The 19,965-nt window shown below is 39.0% G+C and overlaps 1 protein-coding gene across 1 annotated transcript; it reads left to right on the top strand.

Moving 5' to 3' along the window:
- Positions 1–18,091: 18,091 nt before the first annotated feature.
- On the top strand, positions 18,092–19,409 carry LOC127813316 (uncharacterized). Its single transcript, XM_052354237.1, has one exon. It carries the CDS (start codon positions 18,332–18,334, stop codon positions 19,169–19,171), a length of 840 nt encoding a protein of 279 aa, XP_052210197.1. The 5' UTR covers positions 18,092–18,331; the 3' UTR covers positions 19,172–19,409.
- The last annotated feature ends 556 nt before the right edge of the window (positions 19,410–19,965 follow it).

Genomic DNA, 19,965 nt, shown 5'->3' with positions numbered 1-19,965 from the left:
AGAACATGGCCAACACCATGGACAAAAAATTCTCACAGTTGGAGCGGACGTTACAGAATCTGACCATCATGGTGGAGTAGCAACAGCAACAGGCGGCGATCTGCTGCATCAGCAAGCCAAAGATCTGAATCAGGCTCTGATGGCGAATTCGAGACAAACGGACGAGGCAACAATTGGAATCCCACAAGCACCAACCGGCCATCCTTTAAACCGCGCCTACAATTTCCCACATTTTCGGGTGAGGATCCTATCTCTTGGCTCAACCGGGCCAATTTATTTTTCAAGTCATAAGACATGAGCAGCAAGGAAAAGGTGGAGTATGCTACCTATTACCTTGAGGGCGAGGCGAGCCATTGGTGGCAGTGGCTATCACGCACCTATGACAACCAAGGGAGGAGCATCCGTTGGAAGGATTTCGAACAGGAGGTACACACCCGTTTTGGCCCTACTGGCTTTGTGGATTGTGATGAAGTCCTGTCAAAGATGTGCCAGACAGGATCCTTGAGGGACTACCAGTGGGAATTCGAAAAGGTGGCCACACAAGTAGATGATTGGCCAGAGAAGGCCTTGATCGAGGCATTCATTGGGGGCCTATTTCCGGACATCGCTGCAGAATCAAGCTTCACCGACCCACCACTATGCGCCAGGCAATTGATATTGCTCGGCTGAAAGATGATTAACTGCGCACCACGCGCAAGGCAATGGCATACAAAGGGCCATCCATGGCCGGATCCAGTTCTGGGGCGCCCAAGCCCAAGCCATCGCTTGTGCCACAACCCACTACCAGCAAGCGCATACCACCAGTCATTAAGCGCCTATCATGGGACGAGATGCAGAAGAGGCGTGAGCAAGGTCTCTGTTTCAACTGCAATGAAAAATTCACCCCGGGCCACAAGTGTAAGGTGGCCCAATCATTTCTGATCGAAGTTGAAGAGCCACCAGAGGAGGAGGAATATGAAGAGTCAGACCACATGTGCCTTTTGACATACCTGCAGCCAATAGAGGGGTGGAGGTCGAGGATCTGCCAGAGGTGTCCCTTCATGCGCTAGCAGGATCCGCTGGGCCACAAACCATGCGGGTGACAGTGATGCTCAAGGGCAAAGTTGCCAGCCTGCTGATCGACAACAGCTCAACCCACAACTTCATCAGTACCAAAGTGGCCCACAAGCTACAGATCCCGACTACCATCATTGAGCCATTCGAGGTGCGAGTCGCTAGCGGGGAGCGCCTGGCATGCACACAACAATGCAAGGCAGTAAGTCTTAAAATCTAGCACATCTATGTTTCTCTTGATTTATATGTCATACCTTTGGCCGGAGTAGACATAATGCTGGGTGTGTAGTGGTTGGCCCAACTGGGCAAAGTTGTTTTTGATTACAAGCAGATGGCCATGGAGTTCACTTTAGGGGGCCGACAGGTTCGCCTATCCATGCAGCAGGGCACTGCTAGGGCAGCAGAGGTGAACATGATGCAGAAACTGATTAGGGCTGGCAGTGAGTGCTATGCCATACAGATAGCATCACAGCCACGCGCATTCGACAGTTTCCAATCCACTGATGTACAGCAGCTACCTACAGATATTCAGGTGGTCTTGCCAAATTCCCCACAGTGGTGCAGGAGCCCACAAACCTGCCACCAAGCCGGCCTTTTGACCATCGCATCCCACTACTGGATGAGCAACCCATCAACGTTGCTCCCTACCGTTATGCCCACCATCAGAAAGAAGAAATTGAGAAGAAATTCAAGGAGATGCTTTAGAAAAATCTGATACGGCCTAGTACCAGTCCTTTCTCATCACCAGTTTTGCTAGTTAAGAAGAAGGATGGGACATGGCGCTTTTGTACAGATTACCGAGCCCTCAACAAAGCCATAGTTAAGGACAGATTTCCGATTCCAGCCATTGATGACATGCTAGATGAGCTAGCAGGATCCACAATTTTCACCAAGTTAGACTTGTGGGCAGGCTATCATCAAATTAGGATGCACCCGGGAGACATACACAAGACGGCATTTCGTACGCATCATGGGTATTACGAGTACATGGTCATGCCCTTTGGCCTATGCAACGCACCATCCACTTTTCAGGCGGCCATGAATCATATTTTCTAGCACATGCTACGTAAGTTTGTGCTAGTATTTTTCGATGATATCCTGGTTTATTCGAAGACTAGGGACCAGCATTTACAGCACTTGGAGTAAGTCTTGAGCATACTGGCCCGAGAAAGTTTCTACATCAAGCTGTCTAAGTGTGCTTTTGGGCAGACAGAGTTGGAGTACTTGGGGCACAGGATCTGCCCTGAAGGCGTCAAGGTAGAGCCACACAAGATCATGGCCATTCAGTCTTGGCCGAAGCCGAAGAATGTTTCCCAACTGCGAGGATTTTTGGGCCTTACAAGCTACTGCAGGAAGTTTGTGTAACACTATGGGGCCATTGCTAGGCCATTGACATAGCTATTGAAGAAAGATAAGTTCCAGTGGACAAACGATGCTGACCACGCCTTTGCCGCATTGAAGTAAGCCATGACATGCACTCCCGTCTTGGCTATGCCAGATTTTCCATAGCAGTTCGAGGTTCACACTGATGCCAGCAACATTGGCATTGGCGCAGTATTAGTGCAGCAAGGTCGACCAGTGGCCTTCCTCAGCAAAGCGCTTGGCCCAGCTAAAGCCACATGGTCTGCATATGCCAAGGAGATGTTGGCAGTTATTGAGGCAGTAAGGGTATGGAGACCCTACTTGTTGGGGCAATGATTCAAAATTGTGACCGACCAGCAACCCTTGAGGCATCTATTGGAGCAGCGCATAGTGACCCCAGACCAGCAGAAGTGGGTGGCAAAGCTGATGGGGTACGACTATGAAATTGTTTACCGACCAGGGGCGCAAAATAAGGTTGCTGATGCCTTGTCCCGACGAGATGACAGCCCTCAGCTACTGCCTATCACGGGACCAAATTGGGGAATTTGACAGTAGATCAGAGATGCCTTAGCCACTCACCAGCGCAGTCAGGATTTGATTGAAGCCAGTAAGGACAGCAAGACTGTCAGCGATTATGAGTACCGTAACGGGCTACTGTTATACCGAGGCAAAGCTTACGTGCCAGATGCTGATGATCTGCGCACCACCCTTGTGTAGCACTTCCATAATTCCAGGGAAGGAGGACATTCTTGAGTTTACCGCACATGGCAACGACTCAACCGACTATTCCATTGGGAAGGCATGAAGCAACAAGTTGCTAGGCACGTGGCAGAGTGTGACACTTGCCAGTGCGCCAAGAGTGACTCGACTCAGCCCAGTGGTCTATTGCAGCCGTTGCCCGTGCCAAACCAAATTTGGGAAGACTTGAGCATGGACTTTGTGGAGGGCTTGCCAAAGTCACAGGGGTACTCTTCTATACTTGTTGTAGTTGACAGACTTAGCAAGTATGCCCACTTTATACCCCTTGTGCACCCCTTTACTGCACAGTTTGTTGCAAAAGTATTCATGCAAATAGTGGACCACTTGCACGGCCTACCTCAGACCATCGTGACAGACAAGGACAGAATTTTCACCAGCCATTTCTGGAAGGAGCTATTCAAGACCATGGGGACCGAATTATCAGCAAGCTCTTCCTATCACCCACAAACCGACGGTCAAACTGAGGTAACCAACAGAACATTGTAGCAGTACTTGCAGTGCTTTTCACAAAGCAACCCGCACACATGGGCCGATTGTATTGCATGGGCAGAATACTGGTATAATACCTCATACCATCAGTCTTTGGGGCGCAGCCTGTTTGAGGTAGTGTATGGGCAAGCACCGCCTACATTGGTGTCTTACACGCCGCAGTCTGCCAAGATGGACACTGTGGACCGAGAGCTTATTGATCGAGATGAGCTGCTAGAGGAGCTCAAAGCCCACTTGTCCAAGGCACGGACCCTAATGAAGAATTACTATGATCAGGGGCGACAATACCGACAGTTCCAAGAAGGAGACTTAGTCTATGTGAGGCTGCGACCACAAAGGCAGAAGAGCATCACACTTGCAGCCAAGATGAAGCTTGGCTATCGTTATTATGGGCCTTACAAGATTTTGCAGAAGATTGGGCAGGTTGCATACAAGCTGGACTTGCCAGCTGACACTCGAGTCCATCCGGTATTCCATGTTTCCCAACTGAAGCGCAAAGTAGGCAACTTAACCGATGTTGTGCATGACTTACCTGAGCTCAATGAAGACACTACACTGCTAGTCCAGCCCTTGCGGGTCCTAGACTACCGTGTGGTCAAGAAGAACCGGAAGAAGACACTCGAGGCATTGGTTCAGTAGGAGAACATGTCACCAAAGGAAGCAACTTGGGAGTCAACCGAGTACCTGGCCTACCAGTTTCCGCATCTACATCTTGAGGACAAGATGCTTCAAAAGGGGCGGGGAATGTTAGGATCTCAAGTCTCTACCCTTGAGGTTGAGGCCGCACCCGGCCCGGACAACAGCACGAGAGTTGGCGCAACTGGAGAGAGATCAAGGCAACCCGATAGCAGTGACAAGCATGCTGCGCCAAGTGAGGCCCCAGCCTACAAATCAGTGGACCAGCAGGTGCTATCTGGGGCCCCAGCCCAGCATCAACATGCAGAGTCAGCCCACAGTGCAGCCACAAGGGTCCAGCCTAGCATGATGAAGCCCATCAGACCTAGCCCATCACAGGCCCAATCCAGCAGGCCCATCAGCCCATTTCGTCCAGCCCATCAGATGGAGACCAAGAGCCAAGTCAGTTCACTTGATCTGGCTCCTTTAATAGATACATAATTGCATACTTTATGTATTTCCTTTAATTGTCTTCTTTATTTCCAGCATTGATGTATTGCTTTATTGCTTGCATTCATGTAGATGCCTAAGTTACATTCTTAGCATTCATGTACTTAGCATCTAGAGGGTCAGGGACAGCCTATTATAAAAGGCTTTGATTTGCCTTCATTTCAGAATTTTTGATCAATCCAAAAACGAAATTGCCAAAGTGTTCTTCACACTTTAGATTTCTTTCTTCTATCATGTGATAGTTAGGCAGAAATCACCCTTCCAAGAACTAGGGCATCCATCAGAGAGTCCACTAGCCATCTAAGTAAGTGTATTCAACCTATGCAATGTGTAACCTGACACACGTGCTCAATAAAAAGTCATCACATGGACATATGAATAATTCAAACAATGTGAGTGGCATCACTATCAACTATTCTGTGAATCATAAAGATACCATGTAGTTTTCATCATTACTAGTAGAGCTATCCAACCATTTTTTTTTTTTGAATAAGTGACTACAACCAGGTAGGCTAACACATCATGGATGATGGGACCAACAAAACCCTCCCCCCAAACTTAAAATGAGCCATTGTCCTAAGGGTTCGAAAAGCATTAAACAGGAAGAAAGGTACTTGGGATGGAGAATATGTGTAGTGATGGCCAAAGCGAGTCAATGGTTTTACCTTTGATCGCAGCTAGAGTATAGCGAGTTTTGGGTGCCATCTTTGCTTGGGATCTTTCCTGCAAGCACAAAACCAACCATGAGAATGTGAATGAATAAGGGAAAGAAGCAATTATTTCTGTATTTGTTTGTTTCTTTTTTTTTTCTTTTTTTTATAGATATATATATTTTGTAGAAGCCAAATGTGCCACAATATCCCCCAAACTTAACTTATTCCACTTCCCCCAAACTTAAACCAACTAATGGTGCAATTTGTATGAGAGCGTTGGTTGGGGCATTTTGGCAAACACCTAGTATGCATTCTATATATAAACACATGAAATATGGCATTTAAGGTGCTAGAAACCCCTCAAGAAAAAACCATAAATTCCTTCACCTATTCACACACAATCATACCCCAACTCCCATTCATACACCATCATAGTTGAGAAATGAACAACAATGCAAAGATTTCCCCAAAACATAAAGTTTCACAATACATACCATAGCAATCCGAGAATGCAAGGTTGGAATGTGCAATTTGGGGATGAAATCAATGTGTCTACAAATGTATGATGGATTGGAGGGTAAATTGAAGGTTTGGTGGAGAGGATTTTTGGAGAGATTGAGAGACAAGGTGACACAAATGAAAGGAGGGGTCGACTTTAATAAACCAACTCGTACTGCACTCCTACCACGACATGCTTGTCGCGGTTAGACCGTGAGCAATAGTAAGCCTTTTCTTACCGTGGTTGGACCATGAGCAACAATAAACACTCTGTAATGCACTTGGGTCACACCATGCTTACTGCAGTTCAACCCCGAGCTTAAGAACACCTTTTTTTTTTTTTTTACCGACTCAAAGGATGACCTCAAATATTGTTGTTTTTATGCACAAAACAATTCCTAAAAAAAAATGACACTCGAACCTAACTTAAAATCAAATAAACCAAAGGAAAGAAAGCAAAAAATAAATGCAAAATGACAATAAATGAAAGGGTGAGAAAATTGGGTTGCCTCCCAATAAGCGCTTGTTTAAAGTCGTTAGCTTGACTTTGTCTCCATCTTCAAGGAGGCTTAAATCCTTCTTCCATCAACATTTTATGGGTGCCAATTAATGGACTTATTTCTTGAATGTTTGCAACTTTCAATCCAATCCCCTTCTTTTGTTCCCTCAACACCCTTACCAACTTTTCATTTTCATGACTTGGTGGCTTGGCTTTTGAAGAAGAAGACACATTCAAAGAACACAATTTGTCTCTTTTGGATGGACAACCTTTTTGCTTCTCTCTTAAAGAACCCATGGCCACGACCTTGTTCTTGGCATCCAAAATTTGTTTCTGCTCATCAAAAGAGTTAGTAATGCAAGTTCCTATAGGGTTATCGGGTCTCTCTACCAAATCAACAATGTCATCTCTCATTAAGACTTCTTTTTCATTGCCATTAGAATGTTTCATAGCCTTAAATACATTAAACATAACCATCTCATCATAAATTCTAAGGCTAAGTGTTCCTTGTTGGACATCAATCAAAGCACTCCATGTGGCAAGAAAATGTCTTCCTAAAATTAAGGGCATGTCATAATCTTCTTCCATGTCCAGAACAAAGAAGTCAACAGGAAAAATAAATTTATTCAGTTTTACCAAAACCTCTTCCATTACTCCCCTCAGATATTTGAAACTTCTATCAGCCAATTGAAGAGAAACAGTGGTGGGTGTTGGTTCTTTTAATCCAAGCTTCCTAAAAACAGAAAATGGCATCAAGTTTATACTTGCACCAATGTCACATAAAACTTTATCAAAATTAATTTCACCAATAGTGCAAGGAATAGAAAAGCTCCCTGGATCCTTGAGTTTGGGTGGAAGCTTATTCTACAAGATGGCTAAACACTCCTCCGTTAGGTTAACTGTTTCATGCTCCTCTAGTTTCCTCTTATTTGATAAGATTTCCTTCATGAATTTCACATAGCTAGGAATTTGAGCTAGAGAATTAGCAAATGGGATGTTTATGTGGAGCTTCTTAAACACTTCTAGGAACTTCTCAAATTGCTTATCCAATTTGTGTTTGTGCAACCTCTGAGGGAATGGAATCGAAGGAACATATGGCTTAATCGGTGGCAAAACAACCTTCTCTTTTTCAGTTGCTACTTCGAGCACATCAAGTTGCTCTATTGTCTCCTTAGTTGTACCATTTTCTTTTGCCACAATTGGTCTCTTAACATGGATTTCAAACAGTTGCACCCTGCTCTTTGTTGTGATCGCATTCACTTGCTCATTTGGGTTAATTTTCGTATTACTTAGCCATGTGCCCAGTTGCCTTTCGGTGAGAAGTTTTGCCAACAGTCGAATTTGATTTTCTACATTCTTAATGCTTGCATCAGTCCGGTCACCTCGTTCTTGAAGTTTTGAGACTACTTCTTCCCATCCTCCTCTTTCTTCTTGCGGTCTTCCCATTTTTGGTGGATTTTGAATATTTTGATTGTTACCATAGGAGAAGTTAGGATGGTTTCTCCAATAGGGATTATACATCTGAGAAAATGGATTATTTTGTTGCCATTGAAAATTTTACTGATGTTGAAAGTTCTGTGCATATGTGGCCTACTCTGTGAAAGAAGGATCCGTGATGACTAGTGGACATTCAGATTATAGATGATTTGCCCCACAAGTTACACAAATAGGATGAGATCCTTGCACCATATTAGCTGATGAGGAGTATTTGAATGCTTCCATCTGTTTTAACAAAGCATCAATCTTAGCTAGCATCAAAGTACTCACATCCACTTCATGCACTCCTGCTGCTCTTTTATGTGAATTCCTATCCGACCACATTACAAACTGCTCACTCATTGTTTCAAAAGATCAAGAAGTTGCCCGACTAATTTATTTTGAATGGAACCACCTACTATAGAGTCTACCGTTGAACGATTGTAAGGAGTTAAACCAGCGTAAAAATAATGATTTTGGGCTGGTAATGGAAAATCATGACTTGGACACTTCCTCATTCCCATGCCTCATGAAAATTTTTTAATTCGGCTTGTTGGAAGGTTGAAATTTCATGCTTGAGCTTGCTAATCTTAGTTGGTGGAAAATATTTCAATGTAAACTTCTGAACCAAATCCGCCCATGTAGTAATGCTGTCAGCTGGTAATGAATCCAACCACTCCTGAGCTTTGTCTTTTAAAGTGTGAGAAAAAAGGCGCATCTTGAGTGCCTCTTCATTAATTCCTTGGTACTTGAAATTCTCACAATACTCCAAAAATCGAGATAGGTGGTAGTGTGGATTTTCCTCGCTCATTCCATAAAAAGATATGTTGTTGGCGAAGAGATTAATCACGTCCAGCCTCAACTGAAAGTTATCATGCCCGTAGGGAGGATAGATTATACTTGATCGATTCTCAATCACCGGGGGCATCATGAAGTCCCCCATCAGAATGTCTCTTTGGTTAACTTCAGTGGGTTGCGCCATTTGAACGAGTTGATTGGCATTGTCACCCATATTATTCAGTTGCTCTTCCCTCTTTACTCTCTGTTCACGACGTCTTTGATGGAACATTCTTTCTATCTCAAGATCAAACTCACAAATATGCGAACTTTCAGAATGGATCATGCACTATCTCAATCCATGCACACACACAAATTGAAATAGCTCAGCCCAGAAAATAATGAAAATAAAATTTGACAATTAAAGCTAATATCAATCAAAGCAATAATCAAAAGAGTTAGTCCCCAGCAACGGCACCAAAAAATTGTCCGCCTAATTCTATCCTGCACGTGGACGGATCGTGACAAGTAATATAGTGATGAATAAAGTGTCGTACCCACGAGGACTAACTTTTAACGTTTACTCTAACTGATTTAACCTTAACCTAACACACACATTAATAATGACATCAACTGTAATGAAAACTAATTTACGAATAAAAAATGCAACTAGAACAATTTCTTTAATTTAAAAACTCACAAAGATAAGGCACTAGGGTTTGTGAATCCATCGTCAGCCTTTTATAATTCAATTATTCATTATTCGGATCTTGCTATTTTTTATCTTAGGTTGAAAATCGATTATTCAATTACAACCAAAAGCCTCTCTCGATGGTCATTCAGTTCTATGTATATATATGAGATTAACTATCTCTAGTTAACTTTTAAACATATAAACATGCATTCAATCACGGTGATCATCACAAAATGATTTCATAGGGCATAATGGTATCTCTACCTATTATAGGACCCTAGGTTGTTTACTACCATATCTAATCCATATTAAATCTCTTGAAAGCAATACAAATCACAAATACGTTCCAATGGTGATCAAGCATCAAAACGGCATTATGAGCATAACAAACAATCAACCCAAATGAATAAGAAAATAGCAAAGCGAGTAACTTTAAATCAAACCATTAAAAGTTAAGGTTTCATCATTCACTCTAGCTATAAACACTTAGCAATGCATTCTTGCAATCAAAAGAAAAAGAAAAGAGTTGGAATCCATAGCAAAGATTTGAGAAAGAGAAGAAAAATACAACCCAAGAGTATAGTCTTCAATCTTCTGTCGGCTTCTCCTTTATCCAAAACTCCCCAAATCCCTCAAGAATAAGTCTTTATATAGTGATTTTTAGGTTATTAAAGTCGTGTACAGTGAAAACTTTCATTTCCCATTGATTTGGACAGAGACGAGCCGAAATTGCGCTTTGAATTGAAGTTCAGAACTCTATAGCGGTATGCTTATTGCTGTAGACCTGTGAGCTCCAGATAACAATTCCTAAAATGATCTTACAGCGGTATGCATTCTGCTGTAAAATCGTGAGCTCCAAAAATTAATTTGTATAGCGGTCCTACAGCGGTATGCATTCCGTTGTAGGCTACTAGATTTCTTCCTTAGCCTTTTTCTTCTTCGCTTTTCACTTTTCACTCTTGTTCCACTTTCACTTTCTCCATCTCATTTCAAGTTGATAGCTGACCATACCTTCAAGTTTTATTTCAACTCCTATCATGCACCAAAATCGTTTCTTTTTGTTCCATTTTCGCTTTGCATGTGATGTGTACCTATATTAACAAATTGAACCCAAAATGAGTAGCAATCATGTTCATTAAATACTTAAATGCTAAGCTTGAACCACTAAATAAGAGTGCAAAATATACTGATCACTTAGCTTCTCACAAAATTTTTAATTAGTTCTACTAATTAAAAATAGTTTTTACAAGTTAAACTATAATTTTAGATTTTTCAAGATCAACTAAAACCTTAACTTTTTCAAATTAAGAATCTCCGCTTTTATGGCTTAGTAGTAACCTTAATACTTTTTCAAGGATAAGATGACAACCTTTACAATAAGTGTTGAAAGAAAATAGATAATTGAGCAACAACTCATAATGAAGCACAAACAACCCTTAAGAATATTAAACAAAGCACGAGAGGGAGATTTAGAATTACAAACCAAGAGAATCAAAGAATAGAAAAGAAAAACACTACACTCTCTCTTTGATGTAGGATCATTTGTAAAGATCACCAAAGTAGATGGCTTAAACGTTTAGCTCTTCTTTTTTCTTTTTTCTCATTCTCACTAAGAGAACATTCTTTTAGATTTGGTGACCTTGTCTTCTTGCATATCTTGGGTCTATATAGATGTTGGGTCTTCAATGCACTTGGAAAATTAAAGGATGGTAAAAAGTTAAACTTGAAAAATATGTAGAGAATATCCAACTTTCTCTAAATCTAATGGTTAGGATTTAATCTTGAAGCTTAACATTGATATAGTTCACAAAGAATCATTCAAACAAGGATTTGCAATGGCTATATTCTTTGAAAAGCAAATATTGGGTGTAATTAATGCTCTGTAAAATGGCTATATTTTTTAATTTCATAGCACAAAGTTAGTCAATTACTTTTAGATGATAGTGGACTAAAACATGTGTTACTTGACTACTGATATATCCTACTCGACTATGATCATTGCAGTCGAGTATTTTTAGGTGATAGTTGACTAAAACATGTGTTACTTGACTACTAATATATCCTACTCGACTATGATCATCATTGGCATAGCTAACACTTGATTGCAGATATATGATAGTCGATTACTATTGCTAAAACATAGACCCAATCTCTGTTAGTTAAAATATACTCAACTAAAAATAAATGAAACTTGATTATAAACATTTGTTAGTCGATTACCATTTTGCCCACTTATATGATTGAGGTTGATACTTGATTACGAGCCTTTGCTACTCGAGTACAACACATCAATACTCAATTATATGATCCTCCTCGTGAATTACATCTCCAAATACAAAGACTAACACTCCACTTGATGAATTCCACTCAATTGGAACGTTAAATACTTGATTACATAGCTATTCTCACTCGGGTATACATATATTTAGTCGATTAAGGCAATTTTAACTCCATTACTTGATCTAAGCACTTTTGATATTTGATTTTGATCATGACCTTGCTCGAGTACGATAATATTATGTTTGATTAATAATTTTGACTTCACATTTAAATACTTGATTATCCCCCTTTGATATGTGATTTGAAAACATGTCACTAGTTGAGTGTAGAGCACCTTATAGTCAATTAAGAATAGATACATAGAATCACTCTATTTAGCATAATCTTCTCGACTTCAGTATTCTGATATTCGATTGATGAATTATTTTAGTTGATGGATAATGAAAACATAGAGGCTTGATATTTTAACTCATCTCATCGACTCGATTATTTAGGAGATTCACTTCATTTCTGATTGAGATAATTGAAGACATTTTTTATCACTCAAGCAAATACTTGATTTAATCTTTCAATGCTTATCGAGATACTCGATTATAGCAAGCCCAAAATATTATTTTACTCGATAACTAACACAGGTTCACTCAAGTGATGGTTGATCTACATTACACTCACTCGATTGACAAAATACTCTACTCGAGTATGTTTGAATTTATTGATTTAATTAATCACAAGGGCTTACTTGATTATTTGATATATTATTAATTAAAATTTTGCATTAATATTATATCATCAAAACCTCATTAATATATTAACTCAACATCTATGTTTCTTTTCTTGTCATTTGTTGTCTTCCACTACAAACACCATCTCCTTCCATCTTTTGTTGCCAGCCATCTTGACTTTTGCCTCTCTTTTTCGCCTCAAGCAAGACCGCAACCCACCCGCCTACCATCCATACGCCTCACTTTGCTAAAAACTAGCGTATCCCAACCCCTTGTCTTTTGTCATTAGCCACCACAATCATCTACCTCATCCACTACTGGCACCACTACAACCCAACCTTTTTTCTTCCTCCACCAAAGGTTACCAAAAATCACACATTCCACAACCTTCTATTTCATGTGCCTAGATCTACCAAAAATTGGCACGTCCCAACCCCCCTACTTCTACCCTCAGCTACCATGACTATTCATCTCCTCTGTTACTGGCACCACCAGAACCCTTTATCTTCCTCTACCTCTTCACCACCGTATTCCATTGCAAAACCACCATCTCATTCTATTTTTTACTTAATTTTAATTGATTATTTTTATGTAAAGAAGGCTAAAAATAATTGTTTTCTCACATATTTGGTAATTATATGATTATTTTGAATTAAATATCTTTTTACAAGATTTTGTTATTTTTATAATGTAAAATGACATTTTCATCAATTGGTTGATTTATACCATTTCATTTCATAAAAATGAAGGTGTACCAAACATAATAATCAAATGAAATGGTCGTTCCATTCCTGCTTGTATCGAACATAGCAATGGAATGAAGTAGCCATTCCATTTCCCTTTTTCCTTTCCCTCCATCTAATCATGCCAAACGTAGCCTTAATAAAAATACTTAGGCTCCATTTGTTTGGAAGAAAGTGTTTTCTTTAAAAGAATTTTCCTCAAATGTGTTTTATATTATTTGGCTATAACTTGAAAATGTTGCTAGAAAACCATTTCTAGTGTTTGGTTGATACTTAGAAAATTATATATTTTTATCATCAAATATATAACATAAAAATAAAAAAACATAATAAATAGAGAGAGAGAGAGAGAGCAAGCTAGATGGCATATGGCAATCGGCAAGAGGCGAAGCAAGACAGAGAAGGTGACAACAATGTAAATGGAGACTGAGAGAGACAGAACGCAAGTAAGACAAAGAGAGGTGGAGCACAACAGAGACAGATAGAGAGTGACAGGGTTGGAGATAGGTGAAGCATGTCAGTGATAGAGACAAGCGAAGCTCGATGGAGACAACAAAGTACACAACAACATATACTTAGATTGAGAGAGCCAAAGTGCAATGAAGTCAGAGAGAGATGGAGATGGCAAAATGTACAGTGACACAATTGGAGATTGAGAAAGGCGAAGCATGACAAATATGGTGATGCAAATGGAGAGAGGCAAAGCGCGATGGAGACAGAGAAAGGTGGAGCGATGTAGGTAAATAAAGGTAGAGACAAGCGGATAAAGGTGTAGCGGGTGGTTGTTTCTAGAAAATTATTTTCTTTTTTGGGGATTAAAGGTCATTTTCCTAAAAAATGCATCATTTTATAACTTGCTTTTTCATTGATTGGAAACCATTTTCCGTTGAGTTCTTTGTTTTCCTATCCCAAACACAAGAAAATAGGGAAAAATTTTTCTCCCAAACAAACAGAGCCTTAAACAATTTGTAACTGTAAAAAGGTTAGGTGACAGGATAGAAATGTCATTAATATATTATGTTGTTTCTTAATTTATGTGTAATTTTTGTTAAAGATATCATTGTCTATTATGGCTATTTTAGGTTGATTGTTTAAAAAGAATAGGAAATTATTAAAGATTTCATTCATAGAAATAAGAAAAAATGGTTAGAAGTGAGAAAATGTCTAATATTTTATCCGAATGTAAAATTTATTTTTATTTAAAAATTTTATTTAATAACTATAACCTCTTTATGTTTTGGTTCAAAGTTTTAAGTAATAACATTTGCAAAATACAACAAATTAAAATGAAAAAATGTTGCAAGGAGTGGTGATTATACATACAAAAAAAAGAAAAAAAAATGAAGATAATAATAAAAACAGGAATATACTTGAGAAGGTTGGATCGGAGATTATTAAAAATAACATGTGATACATAATTAAAATAGTTTAAACAATAATAACAACAATAATAAACTAAGTCCCTATTTCACTTTACGATGATTTGGTATATAAATTTTAATTTTTTCCTCTCGTTTCTACCAATCACATTATTTTGTAAAGCCTATATAACTAATATGAAACTTAAGTGTCTCTCGTCGTCAAGTTTTTTCGTGATCTTCTTTGGTTTTCAATAGTATTATGTAAAGGGTAAATTGTAAAGAAAACTCTTAAAATTTGCAAGACATTCCTTGATATTTGAGAAATGACAATAACCATTCTTACTATTAAATAAAGAGATAAAATAACTAATTTATTCTTTATCCTTCTCTTATATATCTCCTCAAATTATATTTAGTAGAATAAATCTAAACCCTAAATCAAATCCTAAACGCTGAATCATAAATAAATAGAGGCAAATTAAACCCTACCTTGCAATCTCTGAGTTGGACCCTTGAGTTGTCGTTGCCAATTGTCTACCATAGTTACAATCACCACCAATCAAACACAATTCAAAACCTTCTCTTGGTGATTTGAAATACTCTTCTATCTAGTAAAATTTGAATTTAATTTAAGATTTACATTTACTTTCAGTAATAGAATATAAACATTATTGAATGACACTTAAATGTTATCAATCGGCCCTTAATCTTAAAATATGATAATATAATTGACTCTTTTAAAAATAAAAAGACTAATTTAACCCTAAACCACGATACATGCTAACTTAGTACTTTGCATAAAAATACAAAAATTGTGAAAGAAGAGACTTTTATATGAATTGATTTTTACGAATAAAAATAAAAATTTTAATTATTACTATTTTAATATAATTGTCGTGCCACCTAACACACATCATAAATCAAAAGGACTTAACTACAAAAGTTCTATTTGAAGAGAAGTGGAACAAATAGATTGAAAATCTAAAGAAAAGAAAAAAAAAAAAAAAAAAAGGTTATTTAGTTGTGACAAATTATTTTTAAATAAAAATTTCATTAAACAGAATCTCAAAATATTTACAGATTGAAAAGGTTTTCAACAAGTAAACAGAAATAAAGTGAAAGAAGAGGTTGAAAGTGTAGGCTTAGTGTGCTAAAATGAGGGGCCGAAAGAGAAAATTTGTCCCACTAACACTACAGATTGGGTTTCAAAAAATCAGGCGGCCTTTAAAGTCAAAATGACAAACAAATATTTATATTGGGGAACTAAATAAATATTGAGCACGCGCGCCCATAAATTAACACGTATCACTGTGCCCTTAAATTAATGCATAAGTTTAAAGACCGTTTTGCCCTTGCACTGACACGAGTTGTTGCCCATTAAGATATGGACAAAACGGTCTTTTTCTTCACACATTAGACCTGCGACTACTATTCGACCGCACTATTATTTTTTGTTTTTTTTTTGGGAGCGATTCATTCAGTGCAACATAACGTGGGTTTAGCAGATTCCAATTCCAAAGCTGTCGCCTTGTGGCGAAACAGCCAGCCCTTGCCCCAATAAAAATAATACGCGCCCACGTCTCGCGTTGGGAAGAATGAAGAGAAGAGCTTCTTAGCCCCGAAACTGTGTCGTTCTGAGCTGCTGCTGTTCCTGTAAATGCTATGGTATGGTACAGTTGCCTGCAGCTTCCATTCTCTTCCGATTTCTGTTCTCTTTCTTCTATTCCGCTCCAAACTTCAACGTAACCTAAGATTCCTCCGGCTTTATAATCATCCCAATTCCCAGCTTTGGAGCCCTCCCTCGTTGGACTGCCAATAATGCCCTTCTTTTCTCCAGTAAATTACGAGATTTGAACACCACATTGTACGTAGAAATACTATAATTAAGAAGACTCTCGAGCCTGAATAATAATATTTATCTCCTTATTTTTTATGATGGTACATGTAACTAAGTGATTAATCTTAAAACCACATGACATAAGCTATAAAATGTATGATTTTTTTAACCCACAGTGACGTGGTATAATGATAAAACATTTGAAATTTTATATAAAATATTGAAGTTCGAATAAGTGTAGTAACTTGAAATATAAAATTATTATTAAAATTAGTATTTAATTAGAAGACAACAATAAAGTTAAAGGCAAATTCTATATGATTTGTGTTAAATGTCCAACTCTAAATGTGTATAAATTATGATTACATATGAATTTATTCGGGATGCATCAAGGGGGAGGTCATCTGCCCCTGAGCATTGGTCGCGTAAATTTTGGACATTTCGAGTAAATAAATAAACGAACGATTTTAACCGCATTAAATGTGATGAGATATTTTTTTAATATTTTGAATATAAGTATTTATTTTTTAAGAGACTATGGGACCAAGTGAAAATAAATGCTCTCCACCAGCCTCGTTTTGATTAGACGACTAAATGAATTCATTGACAGAGAGAGAGAGAGAGAGAGAGAGTTTTTCAGTTGATTTGAAACCTAAATCTTACCAAAGTGGAGAGAGAGAGAGAGAGAGAGGCAACGGAATGGTGGTGGCTTTGGGCTTAAGGGAACACTTAGAGAAGGGGCGGAGGTTAGTTGGAAGAACCAAACAAACGCTTTGGTAACAAAAAAACAAAAAGCTCACTTAACCATTGATTTGGCTCTCCCACCAACCAATCTTAATAATAATTTCTTATGATTGAAAAAGGTCATTTTTATATAATTTTTAATTATTTTCCCACATAATAAATATAAATATATATATTTTTATCTAAATCTCTATTTGTTTTTATGTTATATGTGGACAAAGCTAACTTTTATATTACGCTCAAATCTAAATTTAATTTGGTATAATTGTTATTTATCACATAAAAAAATTTCCCAAACAAAGCCTTATAATAATAATATAGCACGACAAAAAAATATTTTCTTCCGTTGTCTCCTAAAGTAAATTAATTTAGGATAAATTGGTTGAGAAGAGCCGAGCCTATTCATTTAAAATTAAAAAATATATATCTTTAAAAACCCACAAAGAAAACGGAGCCCCGACCAACGTGGGGAACGTTTGTTTACTCAATTACAACAAAGGCCATTAAAGTCATTCTCGTCAGCTGGCATAAAGCCACCTTATGAAATAAGACAAAACCTATATACAAACCGTTATTTAATATATATTAAAAATTGCATGCCCACTATTCTTATAAGAAATTTAAATAGTGGGTCATAAAGGCATATATATGCGTTTAGTCCAAATAATAATTAAAAAAATGGGGCTCTCAAATAATTTTTATTAAAATAGTCGAATGAATAATATAATATAATATAATATAATAATAATAATAATAATAATAATAATAATAATAATAAAAATAAGTTATTTGTACACCATTGTAGACATCTAGTGGAAGGTCAAGCAGTTAGTGGGGTTATTATAATTAAAGATGACATATTTAATGTAATTTTGATATTATATTATAATATTAATTATTATTATTATTATGTTATGTGATTTGTGAAGACCGAGAATATTAGCAGTAAGTATAATTGGCAATTAGGCAATAATAATAATACTCTTTGGGAGGATGGTGGTTGTGCAGCCAGCCAGCCAGCCAGCAAGCATTAGAGGCTCATTTATTAATATCGCGCCATCTTCCCCCTGCGCTTCCAAGTTCCACTTCCATTCTATTATTATTGCTTCTAGCTCTCCATCTCCCCACAAGGCTCAAAAGCCATACAAAGACAGAATAACCAACCCAAATTCTCAAATATATGCATCCCCACCGAGCGAGCAAGCGAGTGAGAGTTGTGCTTAATTAGTGGCTGCAGTTGTTCTGCATTGCCGTCGTTCATGGCGAACGGGTGGTGGGTGAGATCGTTACAGTGCAAATTAAGAGCCTTAGACGACGTCGTTCCCCACAGCCACGCAAACTCGAAGCTGCTTCCCCTCTTACCCGCATCCTCCGGTTGCAGAAAGAGCGCTCAGAGCCTAAAAGATGTCGTCCAAACCGCCAACCAGAATCAGATCAACCCTAGAAGAAGGAAGCACAAACACAAACGCCCGCTTCCACGACCGACCTCCATCCAACCCGAACCCGACTCCCACCCCACCACACGCCGCTCCCGTGTCCCGGATCCAACCTTTCCGGCGCTCTCCGAGCTCCCGGGCGGCCACCCTTCCCGCAACGTCGTGGAGATCATCTTCCACACCAGCTGGTCCCCCAAGGCGTTTTCCGGTCGGATCGAGATGGTCTTCAAGGTCGAGAACCTGCCCCGGACAGTCGCCCGGTTCGAGGAGTACCGGGGGATGGTGAAGTCCCAGGCGGGTGGTGGCGACGGCGGCGAAGACCAGGCCCGGTGTGTGGCGGACGGGAACGAGGTGATGAGGTTCTTCTGCTTGGGCCCGACGGCCGGCGGCCAGGGGTACGAGTGCGGTGGGGGGTGGGCGTTGCAGTCCGGGAAGGCGGGGATTTGCACGTTCTCCGGCAGCGGCGAAGCCCACGAGAGCGCCGGCGGGGGGAGGGGCCGCCGGGCCATGCTGGTGTGCCGGGTCATTGCGGGTAGGGTGCTGAAGGGGCTGGGGTTGGAGGGACGAGTCGGGTTTAACTCGGTGAGTGGGGAGAATGGCGAGTTACTGGTGTTTGATTCACGCGCGGTTTTGCCTTGCTTTCTTATCATCTACAAGTTGTAAAAAACGTAAATTACGGATTGGCTGTAGTCAAAGTGAAAGCGAAAGCGAAAGCGAAAGCGAACATCTCCTCCTAATTTGCAATTTGCATTGCATTTACCAAATCCAATTTCTTTTTTCCTTTTTGTCTGTGTGCTTAGTGTTTACACCAAATTGGTATCACAAATCTTATTTCTCACATTTTATTTTTTCTTTTCAGTCCAAATATTTAAATATATTTTCACAATCAAAGGGGAGATCGGATGACTAAATGCCATTTGTTATTTTTTATTTAAATTTTTTTTCTTGGATATGAAATGAAAAAAAAAAAAATTCAAAAACAAATGTGATTATGTTCTAGAAAAGTTCACCTAAGATAAGATAAAGTGTCAAGTTATTACGCTAGAAGTCAAAAATACTTGGTCAACACATTAGTTGACCTCTAAGGCCTGGTTACATAGAGGAGTTTGGGATAATTTGGATCCCAAACGAATAATACTCCCTAATTATTGGACATAAGCAATTTGAAAAAGCCTAATCGGAGAAAAAGATAGGTACCTTCTAGGTTAGGATACAAATAACCTTTACAAAATATAATTCAAACATAATAAGGTCTCTCGATGTTCTTATCTATGAAGCCCTCCTTTAGAGACAAATTCAATAGAATAAATCCTTAAACACAAGACAATCCCTATAATCTAGTCTAGGAAATAAATAAACCCAAGTCTAAGTATGGAGAAATACATAACAGGCATCTAACTCTCTTGCTGTCACCTATTCCAATCTTGACAAACCCAAGACAAGATATCCATACTCAC

Source organism: Diospyros lotus, chromosome 11 (assembly GCF_014633365.1).
Source record: "Diospyros lotus cultivar Yz01 chromosome 11, ASM1463336v1, whole genome shotgun sequence".
Taxonomy (NCBI): domain Eukaryota; kingdom Viridiplantae; phylum Streptophyta; class Magnoliopsida; order Ericales; family Ebenaceae; genus Diospyros; species Diospyros lotus.
Note: the sequence above shows the minus strand (reverse complement) of the source record. Positions and strands in the feature narration are given on the sequence as shown.